Source organism: Arvicola amphibius, chromosome 12 (assembly GCF_903992535.2).
Source record: "Arvicola amphibius chromosome 12, mArvAmp1.2, whole genome shotgun sequence".
NCBI lineage: Eukaryota > Metazoa > Chordata > Mammalia > Rodentia > Cricetidae > Arvicola > Arvicola amphibius.
The window spans coordinates 13,155,102-13,182,277 of NC_052058.2; the positions used below are offsets into that span (position 1 = coordinate 13,155,102).

At 43.7% G+C, this 27,176-nt stretch overlaps 1 protein-coding gene across 1 annotated transcript in view; it reads right to left on the reverse strand.

The window, feature by feature from the left end:
* The window catches only part of Dnah14 (dynein axonemal heavy chain 14), a 215,082-nt gene that overhangs the window by 15,825 nt on the left and 172,081 nt on the right, over positions 1-27,176 (reverse strand). The window contains 11 exon segments of the mRNA XM_042054001.1: positions 981-989; positions 1,688-1,885; positions 6,823-7,050; positions 9,083-9,185; positions 13,257-13,467; positions 14,767-14,923; positions 16,805-16,890; positions 19,803-20,039; positions 23,454-23,655; positions 23,729-24,135; positions 26,913-27,157. Coding sequence (XP_041909935.1) covers positions 981-989; positions 1,688-1,885; positions 6,823-7,050; positions 9,083-9,185; positions 13,257-13,467; positions 14,767-14,923; positions 16,805-16,890; positions 19,803-20,039; positions 23,454-23,655; positions 23,729-24,135; positions 26,913-27,157 — 2,083 coding nt within the window.

Genomic DNA, 27,176 nt, shown 5'->3' on the forward strand with positions numbered 1-27,176 from the left:
TGGTATGTTGCAATGAAAAACAATCTCTCTCTCTATATAAACTACATATATAAACAAACTATATATATATATATATATAATATACATATTATTTTATCTCCTGTTCACTTACACTCAATTCAGTGCAAGTCTACATACAGAAGCCGAGCGTACTATAGTTACTGAGCAATTTTAAAGGTTTTCAAGGATAATTTTATATTAGGGACTGACTTGAGGATTGTCTTAGAGTTTCTATTGCTGTGAGGAGACACCATGGCCATGGTAACTCTTCTAAAGGAAAACATTTCATTAGGGTGGCTCGCTTACAGTTCAGAGGTCCAGTCCATTATCATCATGGTGGGGAGCATTGCAGGGAGGAGCATGGCAGTGCGCAGTGCACAGGCAGACAGGGTGCTGGCTGCGTCTTAATCAGAATGCAGCAGGAAGTGGACTGTGACACTGAGCAGAAGAGACCTCAGAGCCTGCCCTGCAGTGACACTTCCTTCAACACGGCCACTTCACCCAATAGTGCCCCTCCCTGTGAGCTTATCAGGGTCAATTACATTCAAACTACCACATTCCACCCCCTGACCCACATAAGCCTGTTGTAACAGTATCCATAATGTAAAACGCATTTAGTCCAACTTCAAAAGTCCCCGAAGTCTCAACAATGTTTAAGAGCCCAAAGTCTCTTCTGTGATTCATGTAATCTCTTAACTACAATCCCCTATAAAATCAAAATCAGATCACATGCTTCCAGAATGTAATGGCATGGTGCTTTACAAATGAGCTTCCTTCAAATATCACTTCGTTCATCTCTGTATTCCCAAGACTCTAAGCAGACGACCTGGGTCTGACCTCTACCCCTCTCGATGACACCAGGCCCAGGTCTGGTGCAGAGCCTTATCCCTCTCCTCTCCCATTGTCCTCTTACCGCTCCACACTCCCCTCCCTGCGGGTCAGAGGTCACAGAGTTGTTCCCTCGGTAGCAAGCAGTCCACAGAGCACAACTGCTGGTGTCTAGCCTGGCGCCCTGCCCACGAGGAGGCGGCCTACAGGGAGGACATGCTGAGGGGTGAGGGAAGTGAGCGGTGAGATCTGGAGCCTCCTACCCCGGACGTTTGTGGGAGACGAGTTCCTGCACGCCAGCTTTGCCTCATACTGGCGCCATGTGCATTCCACCCCGTGGCCCTCAGAGTCCCTGACTGCAGGCTGGGCAACGGAAGCTTTGGCAACCCATGGGAAACACATGCACGTTGACTGGCTGGGCGCTGTGGTCTGTACGTGCTGCTTGCTCCGGCCTCCTTGTGCTTTTGTGTACAGTCCTGGAGGTCTTCAGAGGGCACACACCATTTCCTTACCATTCTTTTTATTTATTGGCATTTAATAGAATAATGGCAAGTTGGGGAGGGGGTGGTGGCACACACCTTTAATCCCAGCACTCTGAGGCAGAGGCAGGCGGATCTCTGAGTTCCAGGCCAGCCTGGTCTACAGAGTGAGTTCCAGGACAACCAGGGCTACACAGAGAAACCCTGTCTCAAAAAAAAAAAAAAAAAACCACAAAAAACAAACAAAAAAATAGACCAGTGGGAAGTTAGTTTGGTTCTGAATGATAATGAAAGGGTCTCAAGTAACTGTTTGGTTGAAGACAGAAAGGACGCAGCAAAACCTGGCTAGGCATAATTAAGAAGATACACTCGCTTCTTACCTCATCGGTAGAGAAACTGAAGTTAGCCTTCAGCACTTCAGGGCCGCAGAACTTGTTGAAAAGGGTCTTCAGGCATCGCTTGTCCCATTCATCAGTCACATGGCCACCATAGGTCACTTCTGCAATCAGGTAGTTCAGCTCCTTCCATGGAACTTCTGGCCGGCCAGGGAGGACATTTCCCAGTATCTTTATGGAAACCTGTGGAGGGCCACTGTGCCTTGTTAGCTCTGCATGTGATTTTAGTTAAGCTGACATTTCACACAACACCAACAACTCTCGAGTGGCCAGTTTCTCTCTGAAACAGAGAACGGGGCCAGAAGTACAGTCTTCTAGTCTGGATTTCTTTGGAGGCTGAGGCGGGAGGAGTATAAATTCAAGGCCAACTTGGGCAACATAGTAAGACCCTGACTCAATAGAAGGGGACTTGGGGAGCTGAAGAGATGGGTCAGTGATGAGGAACACAGGCTGCTCTTCCAGGGGACCTGGGTTCCACCCCCAGCACCCACATGGTGGCTCACAACTGTCTGTAACTCCAGTTCCAGGGGATCTGCTCCACAGACATACACACAGGCAGTACAGCCATATACATAAAATGATAATAAAAAAAGAGATTCTGGGGATACAGCTTACTGGAGGAGTCTAGGATGTGCAAGGCCCTAGGGTTTGGGCCCCAGGGCTGGGAAACCAGCCAGCTAACCAGGAACAGAGAGGAGTAAAGTCTCAGGGTATGTGTTTTCCCCCAACAGTGGCTAAGCTGAGGCTGACCTATAGCCTCTGTAATTAAACAGACCTTCTCAGGGCACTGGGTACCAGGGCACAGAAGGATGCAGAGGGGAAGTGCTCTCCTCCCCACAACCAAGGTCTAAAACAGCAGCTTCTTGGTGTCCTGAAAATGACCTTGATGTGATCTCACATATATGAATGGATCCCCACCTCTTCCCCTTTCTCCCTGGCTCCTCTTTCCTACCCTCGCTGTATGCTGTCCTCAGCTCTACTGGGCTCTCCCTCTGTCTTTCTGGCTTCCTGGCTCTCCTATGCCCACAAGTGCACACAGATTGGCCCTCAATCCGTCTCTGTCAGGAGCCATTTGTGTTACCACGGTGTGAGTCCTAGTGCGCTCACCCTGGAAACCATTAGAGATGTGATTCCCACGGTGAGCTCCATATCTGCACATCCAACCAAGCACCCTATTGCAATTATTTTAAAACAAAAGCCTGCATACTGAGCACATGTAGACATTTTTGAAGCACGATTAATAAAAACTCAGAGAGAAATTGGGTTCAACTTGAAGGTTCTAAAAACAAAACAGCCAGCTTCTTACCTCTACCTCAGTCTGAAATGGCGATCCTGCCTCCAAGAATCTCAGAATGAGGCTGAGCCTGAGAGTTGCTGCCTCCCATTTTATAATCCTCTCTAGAGCTGGGATTAAAGGTGTGCACGACCAAATTAAAGGCATGCACCACCTGGTTTCTATGGCAACTCGTATGGCTTTTTACTCTGTTGAAACACTACGGTGTCATATATTAACAAGCTGACCTCATAGATGGCAGAACAGTGCTTCCTAGAGGCTGGATAGGTGTCGAAAGACACAAGGAGTATAGTTGTACTGGAGGGAACTTTGACTGGCAGTAAATTTTGGGGGCGGGGTGCGATGGTTGGAGAGATGGCTCAGGGGTTAAGAGCACTGGCTGCTCTTCCTGAGGACCCAGGTTTGATTCCCAGCACCCACATGGTAGCTCCCAAGCATCTATAGCTCCAGCTCCAGCCTCCCTGGGCACCAGGCCCATACATGGTGAACAGACATGCACACAGGCAAAGCATCCACATACATGGTGCACAGACATGCACGCAGGCAAAGCATCCACATACATGGTGCACAGACATGCACGCAGGCAAAGCATCCACATACAGTAAATCCCATGACTATGCACAGTTATCCTAATTTTAGAATTTTAGTATTGGATCTACTTCTGCGCTTTTTACCAAGTCACACCAACTTAACTTTTCTGCTAAACTATTTACTTCAGGATAGTGAATTTTTTGTGTATTTTGATGTCTGGGGAAGGAAATTCCTTCACTTTTTAAAAATTTTGTGTGTATTTATAGCTTATTTAACATTTCTTTTTGTGATTTTTTTTCAATCTTCTAAGTTCTCATTGTAACTTAGCATTGTATTTGGCAGTTAGCACTGGGAGAATGGACAGTTCACTCTGTCTGAGGTCTTCCCTGGAGAATAGGCGTGTGCTGGGTTAGAGGGAGCAGGAGATTAAAGGGGATGACACTCACTACACTTCCTGTGTAACCTGGCAAAGTCCCAAGTGCTCACAGCTCTGTTCCCATCTGGAAACTGGGGACAGTAGTGTGCTGACTGTGTGAAGCTGTCCCAAGACTTCCAGCATTTTAAATGATCAAGAATGTTGTTCCTTTTCTCCCTAATTTATAATGCTCTTTATGCAGGACCTGTAAATTTCTTATTAATTTTGTTCCTGTATAGTTCCCAATTTTCTTTATCACTACTATTCTGTTTTTTTTTTTTTTTTCTGGCTAGAGAAAAACTATTTTACCTAGCCATTTTACCAATTCTCTATTCCCAGTAAATCTCTTTTAACTTCTTTTCAGTAGTGCAATAAGGCTTTCAAGACACACATGTCATCTTTTAAGTGGCCTGAGGTGACCTGTGAAGATCGTTTGCTATTCTCTTGACCCAGAAAACCTACAAAATCATGTAAATCAAGAGATCCAAATCTTCGTGTCCACGTTAAGGACCCCTGTGAAACTGCCCAGGCCTTCAAGGATATGCATATCCAGAAAGCCACCTAATATCTGAATGATGTCACTTTAAAGAGGCCATGTGCGCCCTTCTGGTGTGGGGCACTGGTGGGTGCGCCCAGGCCAGACAGTGGGGATGGACACAGGGTCGGTGGCCAAAAAATGAGTGTTGAATTTTTGTTGCACTTGCTTAAAAAATGCAGAGAGCAATGCTGAACCGAAGGGCTTAGCTGAAGACTCTCTAGTCACTGAGCACATCCAGGTGAGGAAAGCAACTAAGATGCACTGACGAATTTACAGAGTTCACGACCAGATTAACCCACCCTTTAGCTCCCCGGCCACCCTTAGGTGGTCTCCACTGAAAAGGAACAAACTGTTCCAAAGTCAGAAGAGGAGGGTGCACAGAAGAAAAAGACATCCCAGAAAAAAACTGGAGAAATGAAAACTTATGGCACGGGAATAAATTCAGCATAAAATAAATGCAGATAAAAGAAAAAAAAAGTAACGGAAGTACATTATCCATTGAAGTGCTAGGGACCGGGCCCAGGACCCTGTGCATACGACAGTTAATACAATACGTGACAACAGTCTTCGTCTTGCTCCATTTATTATTTATTTTACCTTACTTTTTCTCTTAGTTTCCTCATGTTAATTCCTTTTCAGTTTTCTTAGATTTAAGACATACTGGGCTGGGGACAGCGCTGTGTCTTAGGATGACACTCATCACGTATGAGATCTGGGCTTGGTCCCCGCACCGGGAGGAGAAAGGCACACTGTCTCCGATTCTTCTTAAATTCATTTCTCTATTCAGATGAATGGAAGGTAATTATATCCCCCCTCAGCTCTCTGATGCACAGTGCAGGAACTTCCCATGGTGCATTGTCTGCCCTGGGCCTTGAACAGGCGTGGATAGGAGCGCCCGTGCTCACACTCTTTGGCAGATCTCCAATGTGCAGCTGTTTTACTTTATATTCTTGGCTAATCCCAGAAATAATGAGCTTTACTACGTGCATGTGACTTCTCGGGAAGGTCGAGATGCCTGATGGACACAGAGATAAGACACAAAAGAACGGAAGACCTGTCCAGGTGGGCCTACTGATGTAGGTAGAACCAAGACTTTCCTAGAAAACAACCCACCCCCCAAAATAAAACAAAAACCCAAACAAACAAATAAGAAAAAAAAATCCAGAATGGTGCAGTATTCTACATTAGAAGCACAACTGCAAGAAAACTAATTTAGGAATTTTTGTTGTTTTGTTTTGGTTTTTTTGAGACAGGGTTTTTCTGTGTAGCCATGGTTGTCCTGGAACTTGCTCTATAGACCAGGCTGGTCTCAAACTCACAGAGATCTGCCTGCCTCTGCCTCCTGAGTGCTGGGATCAAAGGCGTGCGCCACTACTGCCCAGCAACTTTAAAAAAGTTTAAGCAGACATTATTGTTCATTTCTTTTAATTAGCAATAAAGAAAATGTCCAGGCTGGGTGGTGGTGGTGGTGCACACCTTGAATCCTAGCACTCAGGAGGCAGAGGCTTTTCTGTGAGTTTGAGACCAGCCTGGTCTATCTAGTGAGTTCCTGGTCAGCCAAGGTTACAGAGGGAAACCCTGTCTTGAAAAACAAACAAACAAACAAACAAAAAAAAACAAAAAGCAAAACAACATAAAAGAAAACATCCTGCCGAAAAGCACAATAGAAAGAAGGTGCTCTAGAAAGGATAATAATTAAACAAGACTATTAAGTTGCCCAGCCCCAGTGACTCAGGGTAATCCTTTTTGTTTTGAATTAACATTGAGAGACGTTTTATAGTGATTTACATGTCAGGAGCTGATCAAAAATGTTTCACTTATATTCACTGAGTTGTACTTTTTTTTAAAAAAGATATCTTTATTTTTATTTATATGTATGGGTGTTTTACCTGACTATGTATCTGTGCACCACATGTGTGCCTGATGTTCACAGAGGCCAGAAGAGGGCATCAGATCCCCTGGATCTTTAGTTACATATGATTTTGAGCCCTTACATAGATGCTGGGAACTGAACCTGGGTCCTCTGGAAGAGCAGCCAGAGCTCCTAACTGCTGAGCCATCTCTCCAGGCTGTTGAGTTGCATCTTGTAATGACTCTGTGGGTAGGTACTGAGGTTTGCTCCCCTCCATATCCCTGGGGTTATCTGACTTGCTGTGTATAGCCTGAGCCGTGGGGCTGCTAGTGCATTCTAGAAAGCTGACTTACAGTCCTCATTTCCTAGTTACACAGCGCATTTCCTTCCCACCAGGTGAATGCTTTGCCCCGTGGAGACATGTACTAGCTTAGCTCAGCTTGTATCTTTGGTGCTAGCTACTGCCTTGCCTTCTGGTGCTCACACTCACCTCTAAGTCTGAAGAACTGAATTTGTAAGGGGTGTTCCAGCCTAGTGTTCCATACGCTTTCCTCTCGTTGATCACGGCATTGAAATAACAGAGGCTGAATAGAATCTTTTTCCACCATGGTCCACAGTCATTTTTATCAAATATCTCTTCTGTTACTTCTCCGCTCCCGCCATATCCAAACATTTGAAGTAATTTGCTTTTCAATCCCTGGGGAGGCTCCACGGCAATCTTTAAAAGGGAGTGAAGACACCAAGTGGCTATAGATGGGAACACACACTGGAGGGACCCCTTCCCACAGCACCAGTGACGCACATGACTGACAGCTATTTCCAAGAACAGCGGTCAAGTCCAAACCTAAGCTATTCTTTTGCCTTTTGAACACCTCTGTAAAAGGATCATTTTGGATTCTGTATCACATTCTATTCCTATATTGTTTTTGAGGTATGGTTTGAGTCTGCAGCTGTGGCTGGTACGGATCTTACTACGTAGATAAGGCTGGCCTTGAACTCATAGAGGTCTAATTCACATTTGAAAGACAAACCACAGCACCAGGATGATACCTGTTGCTGTGACCCCAAGCATTGTGTTTGGGAAGGACAGAACTTTGGAGTTTGTCAGTTAGCTACATCAGCGGTCGCTAAGCTGTGGTTAGGGAAAGGAGCTGCCAGATCCCAGCCAGGCAGCACACACAGGGAGCCAAGCCACAGAAAACATGACACCAACTAAGCCAACAGACACAGCCAGTCACACTGAAAGAGGGAGTGGTGACTTTGCGTGACCAGGTTCTGACTGCCTTGAGACTCCAAGCTTCTGACTGCTCCGCTGGAGTGGCTGGGATGATTAATTGCAATGGTTTTATTATGTGTGTGTGGCTGCTAGTCTGAGATACCAGGATCTTATAATGGGTACCTGCTTCCAGAGTTTATGTATATAAGCATTGGCAAATGAAGCAGCTTGTGTGATTCTTACGATACACAGCACATAAATACTATGTGGCTATGCAGATACATTATATGGATGAGTATATGTGTGTGCATGAACCTGAGATTTCTAGATTCAAAATCAAACTGTCAGCTCTGTGTATTCATATCAGGGGGCGATGCAGTGGGAGTCAGGTGTGCCTGTGCATGACGGGGCTCCAGGACGTTACTAGAGCATACATATGGCTGCCATGCAGCCCCTCTTCCCCTCCTGAGTTACAGAAATAGGGATACTTTTCCTTAGAAATGTAAGTGCATCATTTTGGGAAGGAGGAAGGTTTCTGACCATTGTTTTGTTTTGAGACAGACCTGGAACTCCCGATGGAGATATAAACCAGACTGGCTTCGATTTATAGAGATCCACCTCCTGCTTTGTCTCCCTGCCGCTAGGGTTAAAGGCATGCACCACTATGCCAAACTTGATTGATACTCTTAAAGTGGAACTACAGCAATGGGCCTGATCAAAACAAAGGTTCTTGAAATTCTATGTCCCTCTTTCTTACTATTGCCTCCCAATTTTTCCTCCTGGCCAAAGGAAAAAGGCCACTTGAGGTCACAGTCAGCCGGGTCTTGGGAAGTAAACAGGGCATCTTAAGTTACAGCAGAAAGTCTCAGATTTCTCTGTCTGCTCCAGGGCAGGGCTGTTGGGAAGTGGCCCTGGGAGAAGGGAAACACTAGGGAGCAGTATTGCAGGGAGGTGTCGCTAGTTTTTTTTGCTAAGTGTGTTTTGCCCATGTCTTCATTGGTTTCTCATGGTGCAAAGTCTTTAGGCAGCTGGGCCTTTGACAGGATTGACTGAGTCTTCATAGTTGGGTTTCAGAGGTCAGACATAACCCACAATTAAGGTTATTTTAGCAAATAGTTTGTTTGCCTTCTGGAGAACTTTCTAGAGAGTTAACTAACCATAAAATGGTTACGAGGAATAGAAATAAGAAAATGCCACATACTCAAGAAGCTGAGGTTGGGGGTCATTTGAGCTCAGGAGTTCAAGGCCAGCCTGGGCAACATAGCAAGATGGTGTCTTGAGGGGAAAAAGTAGAAGTTGGGAAAGAAAAATGTATGTGTCTTGGTTTACAGCAACTGGAAGCAGAACGTCCTCTTTGAGAAGCAAGTGTTATTGAATTCAGGTCTACATACTGTGGTAGCACCCACCCCACCTCGCCAAAGCTGACCTGAGCGCACCATGAGTGCTCTTCTTGATTTAGAATAGTGAGTGACAAAGCTTTGCAGCCAAGCAGGGCTTGCCAATCAACACTGAAACCCTGCCTGTTTGTTCTTACCTTCACACCCTTCTGAAGAATAGGAATCGGGAAAGAACCATATGATTTTGAGCTCAACCAAAGCCTAAAGTCAGGGTCTAACGTCATATCTGGATTACTAAATCTGCAAAATAAAAAATGTAAATATTAAAGATGCATGCACTATCTTCTTAGAGTTAGAACATTTTATTGCTGTGACCTTATACATCATTTCAGTGCCAAAGCTGCCACTCGTTACGAGGGCTTTGATGGTGCACACAGAACTGTAAGATTCATCCATTTCTATTTCCCTTAAGTAAAAAAAAGTCACAAATACTCATTACAGAAACTTGAGAAAACTTATAAAACACAACTCATGTGAAAGCCAGGGGTGGCAGTACATGCCTCCACTTGGGAGGGAATCAGGGGTTACAAGTTCAAGATCAGCCTTGTTTATATAGCTATGTCAAAAAGCCAGGGTGGGGTGGGGTGAGTTCCATGTCAGACCTGGGACAACTGAACAGCAAAACAAATGACAGTAGGCCCTGGCTCAGTCAAATGAGTACAGGGGGACAACAGCCACACTGATATGAAGATGTAAATGAATCAGTGAACCGGAGAGGAGAGATCCTTTTTATCATGGTGGCCTGCCATTACATGACTCTTTTTCTGTGTGAGGTGCTGGGGACAGAAGCAGAGAGTAAAAGGGAGCAGTTAAAACTATTATTTGGCAAACTGGGTAGTAATAATTCAGTCACAAATTGTCATGGGAAACTATTGGGGACAGTTTAATGTATAGAAAAGTTCTGAAAGTTTCAGTGAGTGGCAGATATAATTACATGATCAAGTTCAGCATCACCAGGAGCACTGCAGGGTGACCTGTAGACCTGCAGACAAGCTGCACTGCAAAGGTCTAGCAGGTCATCTTCATGTCTGCACATGAGGAAGTAGCAGGCGAGCTCAAGTGGAGAGCTCTTGAGTACGCCCAACTTTTGACATTATAGCGTGACACTTGTCGATGAAGCTCATGTTTGAGATTGAGCTACCAAAAGCATTGCCAAAGCAACCAAGCCACCAAACAAAAATCCGAAAAAGCCCATCGTAATATTGTAAGTTTGCTATTTTGTGACTGCAGCGTTCATCACAGCCCCGCGTAGACTGCGGAGTGAATACCGCTGCAGGATAGTCATGACATAGGTGTCTCTCAGAGCCATCAGAGATGGAAAGAGAGAGACAGACTGAGGAGCTCCGCCCTTCTAAGGGAGATGAAAGAGACAGACATGCAACAGAAACCATTGTATTGGGACCTAGACAGAAGATACCGTGAGAAAGTAGCTCTGCTGACTAGCTGGCCAAAGCACAGCGAGGCACTGAGGGTCAAATGACCTTGTGTCTGTAGCTAACTTCCAAACAACTCAAAAAAAGTCTATGTAAATTAGAAGCAGTGGTAGGCTAACCATAAGAATGAGAACCAGGAAAAAAGGTGAAGAGGGAGTCGTATTGTCCATGTAATGAAAATCTAAAATCACTTCTAAAATGTTTAAATAATATGGTTAATAAAGTCTCTGCCGTCGAGCCTGACAACTTGAGTATCATCCCCAGGACCCACATGCTGGAAGCAGAGAACTGGCTTTGAAAGCTGTCTTCTGACTGCCATGTGTGCTGCGAGATGCACATGTATACACGAGCTCACATACATACGACACATGCACATGCATACACATGAGCTCACATACATACGACACATACGGCATGCACATGCATGCATACACATGAGCTCACATACATACGACACATGTGGCATGTGCTCACATACACAACACACACTCTCACGCACACATAATAAAATTTTATAGAATAAGTAAGTCAAAAATAATAAAAAGCAAAACAAACATTGAAATACAAAATGAAACAAAAATGAAAATAACCCAAATAACCTGTAATTCCACTAAATGCTTTTTCTTCTTTTGATTCTCCTTTTATTTTTAAATAAAAATATCATACTGTACACATAATTTCTAGCTTGGTATTTTTCCTCCTTAGTAATGTACTATGCACATATTTATTTAGCACCTAAACTGAGGAATTTTTCTCTTTTTAATTTTATTTAATTAACATTTTTTTCCATTTTACATACTGACCACATTTTTCCTCCCTTCAATTGGGGCCTCCCATGGGCTTGGGCAAAGCATGGCACTTCAAGTTGAATCAGGACCCAGCTCTTCCCTCTGCATAAAGGCTGGTGAGGTACTCCAGCATGGGGAACAGTTTCCCAAAAGCCAGCTAAATGCCAGGGACAGGTCCTGATCTCAGTGCTAGAAGCCTTACAAACAGATCAAGCTACACAACTGTCACACACATGCCTAGATTGGTCCCATGCAGGCTCCCTAACTGTTGGTTCAGAGTTCGTGTTTTGCCACGAGCTCAGGTCAACTGTTTCTGTGGATTCCTCCATCATGACCTTGACCCCCGTGGCTTGTACAATCCCTCTTCTCTTTCTTCAGGATTCTCAGAGCTCAGCCCAGTGCTTGGCTGTGGGTCTCTGCATCTGCTTCCATCAGTTACTGGGTAAAGGCTCTCTGATGACAATTAGGGTCGTCACCAATCTGACGACAGTAGATGGCCAGGTCAGGCCCCCTCTCCACTGTTGCTAGGGGTCTTAGCTGGGGTCATTCTGTGGATTCCTGGGAGTTTCCCTGGCACCAGGTTTCTCCCTAACCCTGAAATGTCCCCTACTACCCCCATCAAGATGGCTCTTGTTACTTTCCCCCTCAGTCCTGCTCCCAACCTGCCTCTGTCCCCAGTTCTCCCAACCCACTCCCTCCCCTTCCCACCCCCCCCTTCCCAAGTTTACATGGAGATCTCTTCTGTTTCCCTTCCCAGGAATCTTTCATTTTTAAATAGCCATTTAAATATGTTATTTTTGAAAATTTTTTACAATATGTTTTGACTACATCTTTTCCTTTCTTCTAACTCCTCTTGGATCCTCCTCACCTCCCTATCCACCCATCTTCATGTTTTCTCTTTCTCTCAAAAGAAAAGAAAAGAAAAAAACCCAACAAAACAAAGAGCGAAGCACAACATGGTGCCGATTTCTGTTGAGAGTATTGTTCTCTGCTAGCGGAGCACCCTCTGCAGCTTGCGGGCCTCTGAACACCACAGTCTTTATCTGGGCTATGTCTCCAGTGCCTAGGCTGGCAGTGGCAAAGAGCAGATGCCCTGTGAGTGTTTTCAATGAATAATGCAAGATGTGGCACAAAGACTGCATCTATTTTTTTTTTTCCAAGACAGGGTTTCTCTGGAGCTTTGGAGCCTGTCCTGGAACTAGCTTTTGTAGACCAGGCTGGCCTTGAACTCACAGAGATCCATTTGCCTTTGCCACTGAGATTAAAGGCGTGTGCCCAGCCCAAAGTCTGCATCTATTAATGTCATTAATACTGATCAATCTTTGCTCTTTGATCTTGGGCGATTTCACCAAATGTGCTTTTTTCTCCCCCAACAGTTTTTAAACTGCCAGGAGAGTTAACAGTCAGAGGGTAGCACCAACTGTATCAGGAGAGACTTTAGAAATCTAAGTTGGGCATCACAATTTAACAGAAATCTCCCTCAGAAATCACAAGAATGACAAGATTGGACTTTCATGTCCTTGCTCCACATTTTTTGCCATAGAAACTAGGAAGACAGTAAACCACGACAGGAGGAAAATCCTGCGGAATGTAATTGGCTTAATTAAAACATTCCTAATTTTATCTATGCTGGCTTTCCCCTCCCTTGTCGTTACAGCAATCGAGTTGCAGAATGCAGCAAACAAGAAGACTGAGTGTGTGGACACCAAGCGAGTCAGCGCGGAGGGGAGGGGAGTACAGCCTTGAGGTCACTCTGGCTGGGGAAGGTTGGAGCCATAACGGAAAACACTGTTGTAGCTGGACTTGAGGCCCTGTGCTTTGCTGTGCTGGAGTCATGTAAAGTACTAAGAACCATGTCACAGATTACACATAAGCAAATGCTAAATAAGATGGAGAATACAATCTACACAGGTGTTTAAAAGGAAAGAAAGAAAAGCCAGTGTGCTCTCAAGACAGCGTTCAGGGCAGCTGCGCATTCTCTGGTGGCCCAGTACAATGCTTCCGCTTTGCTGCACACAGAAGGCTTTGCTCTTTGCCATGACTTCGCATAGTGGATTATTCATTTGCTCCCAGACTAGGGTGAAACTTACGACTCTATGATAGCGCAGAGCCTTGGCATGAAGGATGCTGCGAGGTGGCAGTTCTGGAGGAAGACCCACTGATGCTTTCTGCCCACGGCCTTAAAGATGAGCTCTTCCGCCTTGGCTGCCTGGCCTCGGCCCAGGGAAATCATGGTCACCTGTGGGGTCGTTCCTTTCAACTCTTGTGCGAATCTCAGGAGGATGTTGTTGAGGTCAATCCCTGCACGGCAACATGGAGAGGTGCCCAAACCTGTAAGCTCACTTAGTTCCCTCAGCAAATGCAGTCCTGCACTTCCTGATGGGGCGGTGGGAGATGACAGAGCCGTAGAATGACTCGGGTTAGGAAATGAAAGCCTACAGTTCAAAGTTTGTCTCTGCCACTTGCTGGCCTGTGATACAAGTTTCCCAAAATCTGGGAATGGTTACTGCCCATGAGTTGAGACATGGCTGGCCTCTTGTCACGCCTGTCCCTGCACGTCCCTTTGCCCTCTAGGGGCCGATGAAGCTGCTAACCCAGTTGCAACATCATGTTTAAAAAACATGACACTAGGTATGGTCATGGAGACTTTGTCTACAGGTTTTGGAAACAAAAGTGAGTTAGGAAAAGTCTGTTGTCAAACCCTAGCTATCCCTAAAGAGAGGGGTATGTCTCCTTCCCTCTAGTCTGCTGTTGACCTGAGGGCTGGCCAGCAGCCTGCTGCCATGCTGGGGGAAGTTTCCAGTAAGCAGACAGCATCTTTACAGGTATCAGGCACACAACCTGACACACCGCCATCTGGCGAGAAGACCTTCTGTGGGGGTGCCTGTGGAGTCCAAGTGGGGGGACGGTGAATTCTAAAGACACGCTTGACTAGGGGAGTGTGGAGACCTGAGGAAAACTGAGGCGCTATCCCGAGGACCCACAGAGCAAAGGCAAGCGTCCGAGGGGTGGTGTGCAGGTGAGGGGGACACAGCTCACTTCTGACAGTCACCTTGTGCTCCTTTAAAAACAGCCACTAGAGAGCAGGCTTATTCTGAGCCAAATACGAGTGATCATGGTTTGGGAACTGATCGATGTGACCTGCTACACACCTATTCCATCGCAGAATGGCACATGGCCTTTGAAAGACCACTGTTAATGGAAATAGTTAAAAAATGTAAGTGGTGAGTCCAGTTTGTTTTCTTTTCATGTGCTTGAAGATACTTTCTGCAAGAAAAGTAGCTTGAATACATTTTTATCTCGTTTAAAGTTGAAATCCCTTTTCAAAGATGATAGAAAGGACACGAAGCTTTTAAACAGAATATCTGGACACAGAATCTATTTCTCCACATTCCCTTTTTGGGGTGAGGGAGGTGGTGTTTTTCCAGGTAGGGTCATGTAGCACAGGCTAGCATAAAACAACTCAAAGCCGAGGATAGCCTTGAATTTATGGTCCTCTTGTCCCCACTTAATGAGTGCTGGGACTATAGGTGTGGGCCACCACCCCCAGTTTACGTGTTTCTAGGAACTGCACCATGGCTCTGCTGTCCAGATGCTCACCATAGGAGTGGATGAGGATCAGTGGTGTTTGAGCAGTGGACTCTTTGTAGGATTCTTTCAGATGAACTGTAGTCTCATGGATATATTCACTTCCCATTTTTTCAGTTACAAACTTTCTTACTGAATTCTCTAAACGATCCGGCCGAAGAACTTTAATCTGAAAATAAAACAGAAGACAAGGTAAATTTAAAATCTACTCAGAGGACTATTCCCAATGGTAAAAATGAAATAAAAATCACTGTTCTGGCTCTAGCCAGTTTCCTGGTGTGTTGTTGGGGAGGTTTAACAAGTAGGGGTGTCTCCATTGGTTGGTGTGGTGGTTTGAAAGAAAATGGCCCCCAAAAGGGAATGGCCTTGTTGAAGTAAGTGTGGCTTATGGAAGAAGTACATCACTGTGGGGGTGGGCTTTTAGGTCTCCTAGGCTCAAGATACTACCCAGTGTCTTTAGACTATTTCCTGTTGCCTGCCAATCAAGATGTAGGACTCTCAGCTCCAGCACCATGTCTGCCTGCACACCATCATGTCCCACCATGATGATGATAGATTAAACCTCTAAACTGTAAGCAAGCCCCAATAAATTATTTCCTTTATAATAATTACTGTGGTAATGGTATCTCTTCACAGCAATAGGAACCCTGACTAAGCCGGGCAGTGGTGGCACACACCTTTAATCCCAGCACTCAGGAGGCATATACAGGTGGATCTCTGAGTTGGAGACCAGCCTGGTCTACAGAGTGAGTTCCAGGATAGGCTCCAAAGCTACAGAGAAATCCTGTCTTGAAAAACAAAAAAACAACAAAAAACCCAAAACAAACAAACAAAAAAGAAAAGAAACCCTAACTTTACAGTTCCCCCCTTCCCAGCTACCTTGTGTTCCTACAAAGCTCTTCCACTCTCCATGAGAGCACTTGGTTGGGGTGTACAAAAGAACACTTTCCCTGGGTTCCTCCTGCTCTGCTGTCCACGTCTAGAGCAGGAAGAATCCATATAGCTGGAGTTGGGAGATGTAAGATAACCCAACTGAAACAGAATTAATCTTGCCATTCATAAGACAAAAATCAATGGCACAGTTTGTAAGTTCAAGTGGGACAAAATACAGGTCTGGGGAGTGCTGGACACACATGCAGTACATGTATAACGGGCATATAACTTCCCCGTGAAGACTGCTTTATAGACAAACAGCTTACATGATACATTTTTCATAATGACCATGAAATAGGTCCTGAGAAAGCTCAGCATCCCTTTGTGGAAGGCAACTCTGAAACTGTCTGAGAATGCTCTAGGCAGTCTGTCCCTCCAGAGGATGCTGATTAACACACTCCTCTGTCTACTGACCATGGTCTAGGCAGTCTGTTACTCCAGAGAATGCTCATCAACACACCCCTCTTTCTGTCTCCTGACCATGGGCTGAAACCCCCCCTCCCGCAAATTGAGCACAAATGAGCCCAATTTGACCATTTTAGGCATTTTGCTACTTTAACACATTTGACTAATACACACCTAATCCCATCCTGAATCTCCCAAACCCCAAACCAGAGAAACCGGAGCTGTGTAAAATTCTGCCTTTGTAAATGTCACTTTGGTGGATGTGAGTTAGATATGAGTCAAACATATGCCTTCTGGACACTGAGCCAAGAATCAGACACATTACCTATCATAGTGAGATCAGGCAGCTGTTGCTTTCTCCCTAAAGGACTGGGTCTGTTCTTGTAATTTTAGCACAGAGGATAAGAGAAAATAAGCTTGTAGTCGGGGAAGAGCTCAAAAAGAGCAGGGAGACAGTGGTGGCCCCAGGCAACTCAGGTCATCCCTCAAGGCTTCATCTTGTCTATAGAGGATGGATGAGGGGCAGTGCCACCATGTGACAAAACATTAGGGTGGAGTGCAGGTCCCTCCCTCTACACTGAGATTCAGTACGTCATAGCTTGCAGAAGTCAGCACATTTTGCATATAAAATTTCAATTTTGAGGGGTCCAAACTATCAATAAACTTACATAAAATATTAGAAATCACAATATTTTGTCTTAACACATCTTACCAAAATAAGTCTTTGAAACGGAGTGAGTTTTTCCCAAGGAAAACTTATAGGGTTAAACATTTCATCGTTTTCTTTCAGAAGTTCAGCTAGATACCATCAAGAGAAAGAGACTGGAATTAATATCCAGGCAGCTGTGCCGCTAAAACGTGTTACAATATGAACTTAAGTTAGGGCAGTATGAAAAGAAACATGGCTGGCTAAATAAGTAGGTGTTATTCTTAGGACTTGGGCCGTCACCATCATTCATCGTGAAGCAGCATAGGCCCAAATGATGTGGGTGAGTAGGGAGGGATGAGGCTAGGGATGATGGAGTTGCAAGAGCTGAAGGAAATGAGAGGCAGGGGACACAGGCAGGCCCTCAGCACCTGCTCTCTCGAGTGAGTTTCACTGGATACACGAGAGATTTCTACTCAGCACCCAAAACAGATGAGAAATGAGAACCCATACAAGCTCAAATAGGATTGCCATGATTTTGAGAACTTAGTTTTTTTTTTTTTTCATACTGATTCACTCTCCATGGTGACAGAGTCTTGCTTGTGAAGTGAGATGCCCTCCAGGCCTTCCTTCCAGCCATAGCTGCTGCTGTTCCTAAGAACATTGCTTCCCTGGCATTTCCCCAATGTCTAACTTTGCATACAACTTGGGTTATAAAAAATTATTTTTTAAATGTGTTAAAATTCTGATTTGAAAAGTACCCCTGGTATGTGTAAGTTCAATCACAAGTGATAAATTTGAAGTGGTTTGCAAAGTAAAAGATCCTTACCTTACAAGAAGGGTTAGCTGAGAGTCCTTTACATCAAAATTATTGACTTTTGTTTTACATTAACATATCATAGGGATTACAGACATATTAGTGATAAATGCAAAAAAAATAACAGCGATCCGTGAATAAAACTGTGTAGGTGAAGGGGCAGCCTCTTTAGAAGTAGAAAAGCAAGGAGGCAGACAGAACTGATGGCACAGACACCTGTCCTCCTGCATAGCGCACACTCTGCCAGCCAATAATAATGAACAGGGTTAGAAAAAAATACAAAATGAAGTATCTACACTGATAGTATTCTTATAAACAACCAACAAGGAGATAAGCAATTTATTTTAAAAATGAGTTAAGTATATGTATGAATAGGCAAATCAAATCTTCACTAACCCTTTAAAAAGTATGTGTTAATATGGCAATTGAAATGGAAGTATTTTGAACTTTTCAAGTTGGTACAAATCAAAAAAGATCAAGTCTTCTACTAGGAAATGGGCAGGTGAACTGGAGAGATGGCTGAGTAATGAAGAGCACACGCTCTCTTCCAGAAAGCCCCAGTTTGAATGCCAGCACCCACATCAGTTGACTCACAAGAACCTAAAGCTTGAGCCTCAGGGACACACACTATCTCTGGCCTCTGGGGCCACTGCACTCCCATGTATGAGCCTTCACATGCAGACAATTAAAGATAATTAAAAAAATTAAAAAGACAGGGACATGTCACATGGCAATTGTTTCCTCTGACCAACATTTCCACTTCTGGAATTCTCTCTCTAACAGAGGGGAAGTGTGTGTAAGAATATTGATGTAACATTTATGGTACATTATGACAAAACTCTGCAGGCAAAAATGTAGAAATATGAGGCAGGAAACAAGCTAGGCTGTGTCCCAAGTGGGGGTATCTTAGTAAAAAGGGCAAGAAAAGTGGGGAGCAGAGTTCAAAGCAGAAAAGAGAAAAGGAGCAAATATGACAAAATGGCAGCCCTTAAAAGTTCTGTTTGTGCCGTGCAGTGGTGGCACACATCTTTAATTCCAGCACTTGGGAGGCAGAGGAAGGCAGATCTCTGAGTTCAAAGCCAGCCTGGTCTACAGACCGAGTTCAGGACAGCCAGGGCTACCCAGTGAAATCCTGTCTTGAAAAAAAAAAAAAAAAAAAAAAACCAACAAATAGAAAGATCCTGTGCAATTCTTCCCTGGGCTTACTGTTTTTCATGGGTATCTTTTCTTTCTGTTTGTGATCCTGGGGATTGAAGCCAGGGCTTTGCCATGTTGAGCAAGTGCTTTCCCACTGGGCTGTATGCCCAGCTCCTGTGTAACATTTAGAACGTGTGTTATATAAAATGAGGAACCTGTACAGACTCCTGTGGTGATATTTTGTTTGTAATCTAACAATTTAAGCTTGCCTGAAGATCAGAGTGCAGAACTAAGCTAAGCCACTAGTTACCCACAGAGACACCAAGCAGTGGTGGGGCACACCTTTAATCCCAGAATTTGGGAGACATGTGAGTTCAAGACCACCCTGGGTTACATAAGACTGAATCTGTCTAAAAGATAAACAAAGCTCACACAAAGGTGATCCCATGCCTTTAATCCCAGCACTAGGGAGGTGGAGACAGGAGTGATTTGCCTGGGCAGAGAGAGGAATGTAAAGTGGGAGGAGACAGGAGCTCAGATGCGGTCTGCAGTCTGAGGATTCATAGAGACAGGATCAACCCTTCAGTCTGAGCACTGGTAGAGACAGAGGTCTCTCTAGTGGCTGGCTGCTCTGCTTCTCTGATCTTTTAGCTTTCACCCCTAATATCTGACTCTGGGTTTTTATTATTAAGACCAACTAGAATTTGTGCTACAACCTTCCTCAGAAATAAGGTTCAGAACCGGTGTGCTATAATGATATGCTGATATATTTAATGTTTCCGAAGTTCAGAACTCACACTGGTTTCTCACCTAAAACAGTGAAATAAAAACCACTTCCTTGCACTGACTCAAACATGCCACACGGATCTCACCAGTGCTCCTCCTTTCCATTTGTTGTGACCTACCTTTTTTCCCCCTTTTTTCTTTTTTGAGATAAGGTTTCTGTGTGTATCCCTGGCTGTCCTACAGACTAGAGCAGCCTTGAATTCAAGAGATCTGCCTGCCGTTGCCTTCACGTGCTAGGCACGCCTCCCATGACCTACCTTTACACACAGAACATTTACATATGCAAACGCACATTCGTTAGGGTTAAAGCACTCAGGTCCCTACCCTCCTCTGGTGATCTGTGACTTTCCTGAGGTGAAACCCCTGCTGGGGAGAAAGGTGTGCCCATTAGAGAGTACACAGCCTTAGTGTCCCTAAAGGTGTTCCACTGCCACTTATTTGACAGGAGTGATCCGCAGAGAAGGGAGAACGGCTCCATCTGGCTGCTGATGTACTGGCACTGCTTCCACCTCAGCTCCGACACCCACTGAAGATGTTCCTTTCTACGTATTTCAAATATACCTAATAGAGAAGGGAACATGGACTCAGGAGAGAGAAATCCTTCACCTCCAAGCGACTCATTACAGAACAGATAATTAGCAAGTATTTATTGTTGAACAAGGCGCCACTTTATATAAAATAACTGGAAGGGCTGGAGACTCAATAGGATGCTTGTCTAGTGTACACGAGGCCACAAGTTGTTCCCAGCACCACAATAAAAGGCACATTAACTAGGTAAGTTTATGTTGTTCCTTCCATATCCAAACTGGTCATTTAAACTATTTTCAGCACAGAGCTCAGTATTATGCACATCCACACTGTGTAAAGCGGATCTCCAGAGCTGTTCCACACTCAGACACAACTCCCCTCCTTTGCCCTCCTCTAAGTTCCTGGTGGTCAACTTCCTATTTTGTTTCTGTGAACTGTCTTCCTCAGATGCCTTGTAGGTGTATCTTTGTGACTGTCTTATCTCATACAAATGTATTCAAGGCTAAACCATGTTATAATATGTAATGGGATTTCCTTTCTTTTAAATTCCAATTGCATTCATGTCAAATTTTGTTTATTGATTGGTGGGCATTTGGCTGCATACACCCATCAGCTACTGTAAATGCATGGCTATGCCCATGCACTATGTCTTCCAATTTTTTGGATGTATGCTTGGACTGGAACTGTTGAATCATTTAATTGTTCTATATTTAATGTTTTGAGGAAATGCCTTTTTATTTTCCATATTTACAATTCCAGCAGGAGCACATAAAAGTAGAAGAGATCACTCACAGGCACATGTGTGAATGGGTGGTCCTTAGCCAACAGCTCTGCTTTGAGAGGTTTGAAACCTCTGGAACCTAGAAGAAAGGAGCTACTGGCATGGGTGGATAATAATAATAATAATAATAATAATAATAATAATAATAATAATAATCCACTACTTGTTCCAGCCCAAGATTTTTGCTTCCTGATCCATCAGTGTGTGAACAAACTGTGTTAAAAACCCCTGTCTGCAACCTTAGATCAATACCCCTGAAAGTGTGAACCTAAATAGTTCCTTCTTTCCTAAAATTATTTCCTTTAGGCATTTTTTTAGTACTCGTCATGAATACAAATGACAAACTTTTTTCTTTATTTCTTGTAAAGCCTTAAAAGGTAGGCATGTGTGCGTGTGTGTGTGTTCATGCAGTAGCCAGAGATCAACAGCTGGTGATTTGCTCAGTCATTATCCATCTCTGGTTTGGAAATCGCATCTCTCGGTCAACCTGAAGCTCATAGATTTGGCTCCTTTGGCTGGCCCCATGAGCTCCCACTGGTTTCAAGAACACAGTCTGTGTCTGGCTTTTTAAAGTGGGTCCTGAAAATCTGAACTTAGTCCCTCATGGTTGCACAGAAGGCACTTTTTCAACTGAGTCATCTCCCTGGCCCTCTGATAGGACCTTTTATAGTTTCAGGTTTTACATTTAATTCTTTAAACCATTTATATTTAATATTTATATTTGATACAAATAAAGGTACAACTTCATTCTTTTATATATGCTTATCCAGTTTCCCCAATACATGTATTGATTATTTGAACACAAATATATGCATTATGGGTCCTGGGTCCACATCCTGCATTCTGCAGCAACATCCTTCATCCTGAAACCAATCCTGCAACCTGGACCCATATTCTACATCTTGGACCCACCTTCTGCATCCTGGACCCACATCTTGCATCCTGGACCTCCATCCTACATCCTGGACCCCCATCCTGCATCCTGGACCCCATTCTGCATCTTGAACCTCATCCAGCACCCTGGACTCCCATCCTATGCCTGGGACCACCTTATTCTATTCCATTGAATTTTTACAAAAAGATTTATTTTCATTTTAAAAGTATATTTGTGTGTGCATACATGCATTTGAGAGCAGTTGTCCACAGAGGCCAGAAGAGGGCATTAGAGCTCCTTGAGCTAGTGCTGCAGGTGGTTGTGAGCTGCCTGATGTGGTTGCTGGGAACCAAACTTGGACCCTCTTCAAGAGCAATATATGCTCTTAACCAATGAGCTCTTTCTAGCCCCCTTATCTGTTTTAATGTGACTATAATCTATTCCATAGAAGGGCAGTTTTCTAACATGTTTTGAAATGAGAAAATATGAGATATCCACTTTGGTGCTCCTTTAAAAAGCATTTCTCAAGGTAGAAACTTATTTTGTGGATCTGAGATCTTTCTGTTTTAGATGTTTATTTTTTAAAATGCTTGATGTGTGTGTGTGTGTGGGGGGGTGTCTACTGCATGAGGATATGTGCTTGTGTGTGCAGGTGCTGGCAGGCATGGTCTCCATGGAACTGGAACTATAGGCAGTTGTGAGCTGCCTGATGTGGGCGCTAGGAACTGAACTTGAGTTATGCTCTTAACTGTTGAGTCATGTCTCCACTCCTGAGATCTTCCTGTTTTTATTCATTTAGAGTCAGACACTTCCCTTTAGCGTTATTTTTGCTACATCACAGGGCTTAAAAGATTCAGTCATTAAGTGACTGTCCTGTGTTTCAGATAGTGTTTCACTTACTGCTTTATTGCTGTGAAGAGATACTGTGACCAAGCCAACTCTTATAAAATAAAACATTTAATTAGGGGCTTGCTTACAGTTTTACAGAGTTAGCGTGTGGTCATCATGGAAGGAAGTAGACAGGCATGGAGATGGAGCAGTGGCTGAGAGCTTTATATCTTGATTACCAGGCAGAGAGACAGACACTGAGCCTGGCATGGGTTTTTGAAACCCCAAAGCCCACCCTGAGTGACAAGGCTCATCCAACAAAGCCACACCTCTAAATCCTTCCCAAACAATTCCACTGAGGACCAAGCATTCAAACATATGAGCCTCTGGGCGCCGTCCTCATTCAGACACCCCAGATAGGCATGCTTTGTGCTCAAGTTTTCAGTAGCAAGGGTAGAAACATTGTGCAGGAAGTGGCCTGATGGCATTGTAACCAATATGTGTGTCCCTCTTCACCACCACGACAGATGGCATTGTAACCAATATGTGTGTCCCTCTTCACCACCATGACGGATGGCATTGTAACCAATGTGTGTGTCCTTTTTCACCACTACTAGATAGCCTCCTTCACACTAGGCCCACCATAATTTACCTGGCTGTGATTTATTTTTTTTTCATTCACTCACTCAAAAATGACTTGGGGGGATCACGAGTTCTAGGCTAGCCTGACTGTAGTGAAATGTTTTCTCACAGACAGATACATGAAGAACCTGATAACTGCGTGTTCACACATCAGTGAGGCTGACATGGAATCTGACCTTAATTAAGTGCAGAAGCAAATCTCAAAATCTTTTCGAAAAATAAAAAATAAAAAAAAATAAAAAAAAATCTTTTCGTATTTTAAAAGGAAACATATTTCAGTGTTTGTTTTAAAATCATATCCAAAGAAATTATTTTAACTTACTATTCAGTCGAGGCTTGGATAGTAGCATATTTTTAATATTTATCAAAATGCCAGAATATAAAAAGATGTTCCATTCTTCTTCTGGTAGAAATCCTATGTCATTGGTCATCAGAGGGTCGGTGGTCTTATCTCTCATGATTGTGGTACAAAGCCGGAAGGAGAAGCAGAGTTTATGCTCATTAAATAGAGCTGAAGAGACCACCTACAGAAACCACAACAGTTACAGGAGCCAAAGGGGCAGGGCTGGGAAAACTCGTGGTATAAGGATGGCTTACCCTAAACACGTTTCTTGTCAGCACATCGATTGCATATTTAGCATTCTTGGTCAAGGGATTGTCCAGATTCTGCTGACTCAAGACACTCATCTCATCGGCTTTTTCCTGAGCTGTTTCGTCCGTTTGCCAATCGGGCTTTTGTTCTTTGGTTTTGGAAACTGTAGAGAAAACGAAAACCTGCCGGAACCACTCTAGAGAGAATTGGTACATGTAATTCACCTGCGTGAGGCTGGTCAGCACGAAGTAGAGCAGGGCGCCCCGTGTGGCTATGGGGAGGTAGTTCTTGCGAGTTGCTCCAATTTCACGTTCTGCTTTCTCTGTTTCTTTGATACGTTTGGAAATCTCATTTGAAGTCATTTTGGATTTTCTTAGGGTTTCTACAATTTCTTCATCATCTAATACACTTCCTAAAAATGAAAAAAAAAAACCACGAATTTGAACAAAAACCTTTGAAATGGGAAGTAGCTGTTTCCCGCTCTGGGCATTGCATGAGTTTTTACTGTGGCTTCTTGTTGGTTTTTTGTCCAGATAGGTTCTTTTTCTCTTAATTGTAAAGCAGAGTTGGAAGTTTTATTAAGAAATTTTAACTTAGCCGGGCGGTGGTGGCACACGCCTTTAATCCCAGCACTCGGGAGGCAGAGGCAGGCGGCAGGCGGATCTCTGTGAGTTCGAGACCAGCCTGGTCTACAAGAGCTAGTTCCAGGACAGGCTCCAAAGCCGCTGAGAAACCCTGTCTCGAAAAACCAAAAAAAAAAAAAAAAAAAAAAAAAAAAAAGAAATTTTAACTTAGACTAAAACATTAGGCTTGGGAGAAAAAGAGGAGCCCAGAAAAAGTAAAGGCAGACTGAAGTGTGGGCATGGACTTCAGGGAAGGGTCACTAAGATAGTTTAAAAATGATTAATAAAAAAAATAAAAAGAAAAGAAAATAAAAATGATTAATAATATTTCTTTTTTTAAAAATAATTTATCTATTCCTATTTATGTACATTGGTGTTTTGCTGCACTTATTTCTGTATGAGGGTGTCAGATCTTGGAGTTACAGACAGTTGTGAATTGCTATGTGGGAGCTGGGAATTGAACCCGGGTCCACTGGAAGAACAGTCAGTGCTCTTAACCACTGAGCAATCTCTCCAATCACCAGGCCAATCATATTTCTAAGCAGCAGGGTTGACAGTATGCAGGCCCCACTTCCCACTCCCTTTTCTTAATTCTGTTTGTGAATTCTATTTTTATTACTGGAATAAGTAACAATTCCATCATAAAGAATACATTTCACCTTATACACACACCCACAGACAGACATATATACACAGACACAGGAAGATAGGAGGCAGGCAGACAGACAGACACACACACATCCACACCCGCAGAGGTCGGGGATGTAGCTCAGTGGTTGGAGTGTTTCCTGCATGCACAAGACCCTGGGTTTAATCCCTAGCCCCACCCACAATAGCAAGCATGCTATTATTTCATGTAGTACAATACTTTGACCAGTGGAGGTCGTTCTTCTTGTTATCAGACTGCAACTCTTCTTTTGAATAAGCAGCATGTTAGAGAGACAGACATTCTTCCCACTTCAAATATTTCAAGGGAGCTCTGAGATTTTCACTATAAACTTTCCTTCCTTCCTCCCTCCCTTTCCCCCACCCCCCACCCCTTTCCTGAGACCAGGTCTTGCTATGTTGGCTGGTCTCACACTCCGAGACCTGAATGCCACTGTCTCCCAAGGGCTGGGACTAAAGGCATGTGCCACCACACCTGGCCTTTTCAGTTATATTTGTACCATCAATTATGGATGCCAGAGAGATGGCTCATTGGTTAAGAGCATGCATTGCTCTTGCAGCATTCCCAAGTTCTGTTCTCAGTACTCATATCTCATTCCTAGCTTCAGCACTGGGTGGCTCAAATCTCCCTGTAACTCCAGCTCCAGGGGACCTGATGCCCTTTTCTGGGCTCTGTAGGCACCTGTGCACCACCCAAATCCACACAATTACAAAATAAAATCTTTAAAAGGAATGATTTTCATTGAAAATCATTGTTAGTAAATATTAGCAAATAAATGATTTCATCCTCTAACAGAGCAAAAACCCGGTAGGGCATGAATATCAAAGGCATAATAGAAGTAGGTATTTCTCTGGTGGGCATTAAATTATTTTCACTTATTTCTTATGAGTGGTTCATAAAATGAGGTGTCTCTGCCCCTGACTCTTGTTGGGTCAGCTGGCACCTTTATGTACACTGCACAGCACCTAGAAGTACTTCAAACTCTCAAATATTTGTTTTTTTCTTTTCTTGAAAACGATTTTCTTCATATAATATATCCTGATTATGATCTCGCCTCTCTCTACTCCTCCCAGATCCTTGACATCTCCCCTCCAATCTGGATATACCCCTTTTTGTCTCTCATTAAAAAACAAACTGGCTTCTAAGGGATAACAATAAAATAAAATATAAACATGTTACAATAGGACAAAACAGATAGAAAAAGAGTCCAAGAAAAGGCACAAAAAAAGATAAAGATACAGTGAGTGATCCACTCGTTTGCACACTCAGGAATTCCACAAAAACACAAAACTGGAAGCCATAAATTAGAATTAAAACACGAAGACCATTTAGGGTCAGATAAACTGTTTTGTCCCAGTTGATGTAGGTGCAGCTGTGTCAGTGTGAGTCAGGAGGAAGTTAGCATAAACATGTTTATTGCTATAAAAATATTCTTAGTTATCTTCCAGGAGGAGGAAAGCAATTTTGACTTTTCCCATAGATACCATATTTTAATGTGATATTTAAGAGTCATGTGATCATTTCTCTGTAAAAGGTCCTTTAGGATCAACACTTGGGGACCTGGTGTCTGTGGTCAGTGCTGCATCAAGTAGACGGAAGACGCCTGTCATATGAACATAGCGCTGGGAGGAGTCAATAAGCCCCCGACATTTGCTTAAAATTTTGGCAGCAGTGTTTGTTGGTCAAATGCGTATAGAAAGAGCTAGGCAAACATGGACACTGAGGAACATCAAAATTCACAATGTGAAATTTAGAAACGGGTGGGACTTACCCGTCCCAACTGGTTATCTGGTAGTAATGGAGCCTTGGCACTTTTGGTACCAGTTCAGAAAATAACCTTATGGTTTCCTCTTTTGACTTTCATTTAAGTCTCCCGATCACACTCAGCATCTTTCTCACCTTCTGTTTTTTGGAGTAAGGTTAATGTTTTATCCTCCAGTTCCTCCAGAGTTATAGCGTCAAGGGAAATACTCTCTAATAACTGGGCACGTTGGTTTTCCAAATGAGGAACTTCATGACTTACTACTGTAGATAAAAGCTGATCTTGCAAGCCCTGGAATGTTACCGTGAAGTTGATAATAGTAACGAAGTTATAAACTGACGGAAGAAAGTGGGGGTTGTCTAGTTCTGTAGACAAGTACAGCCTAAAAGTGAGAAGGACAC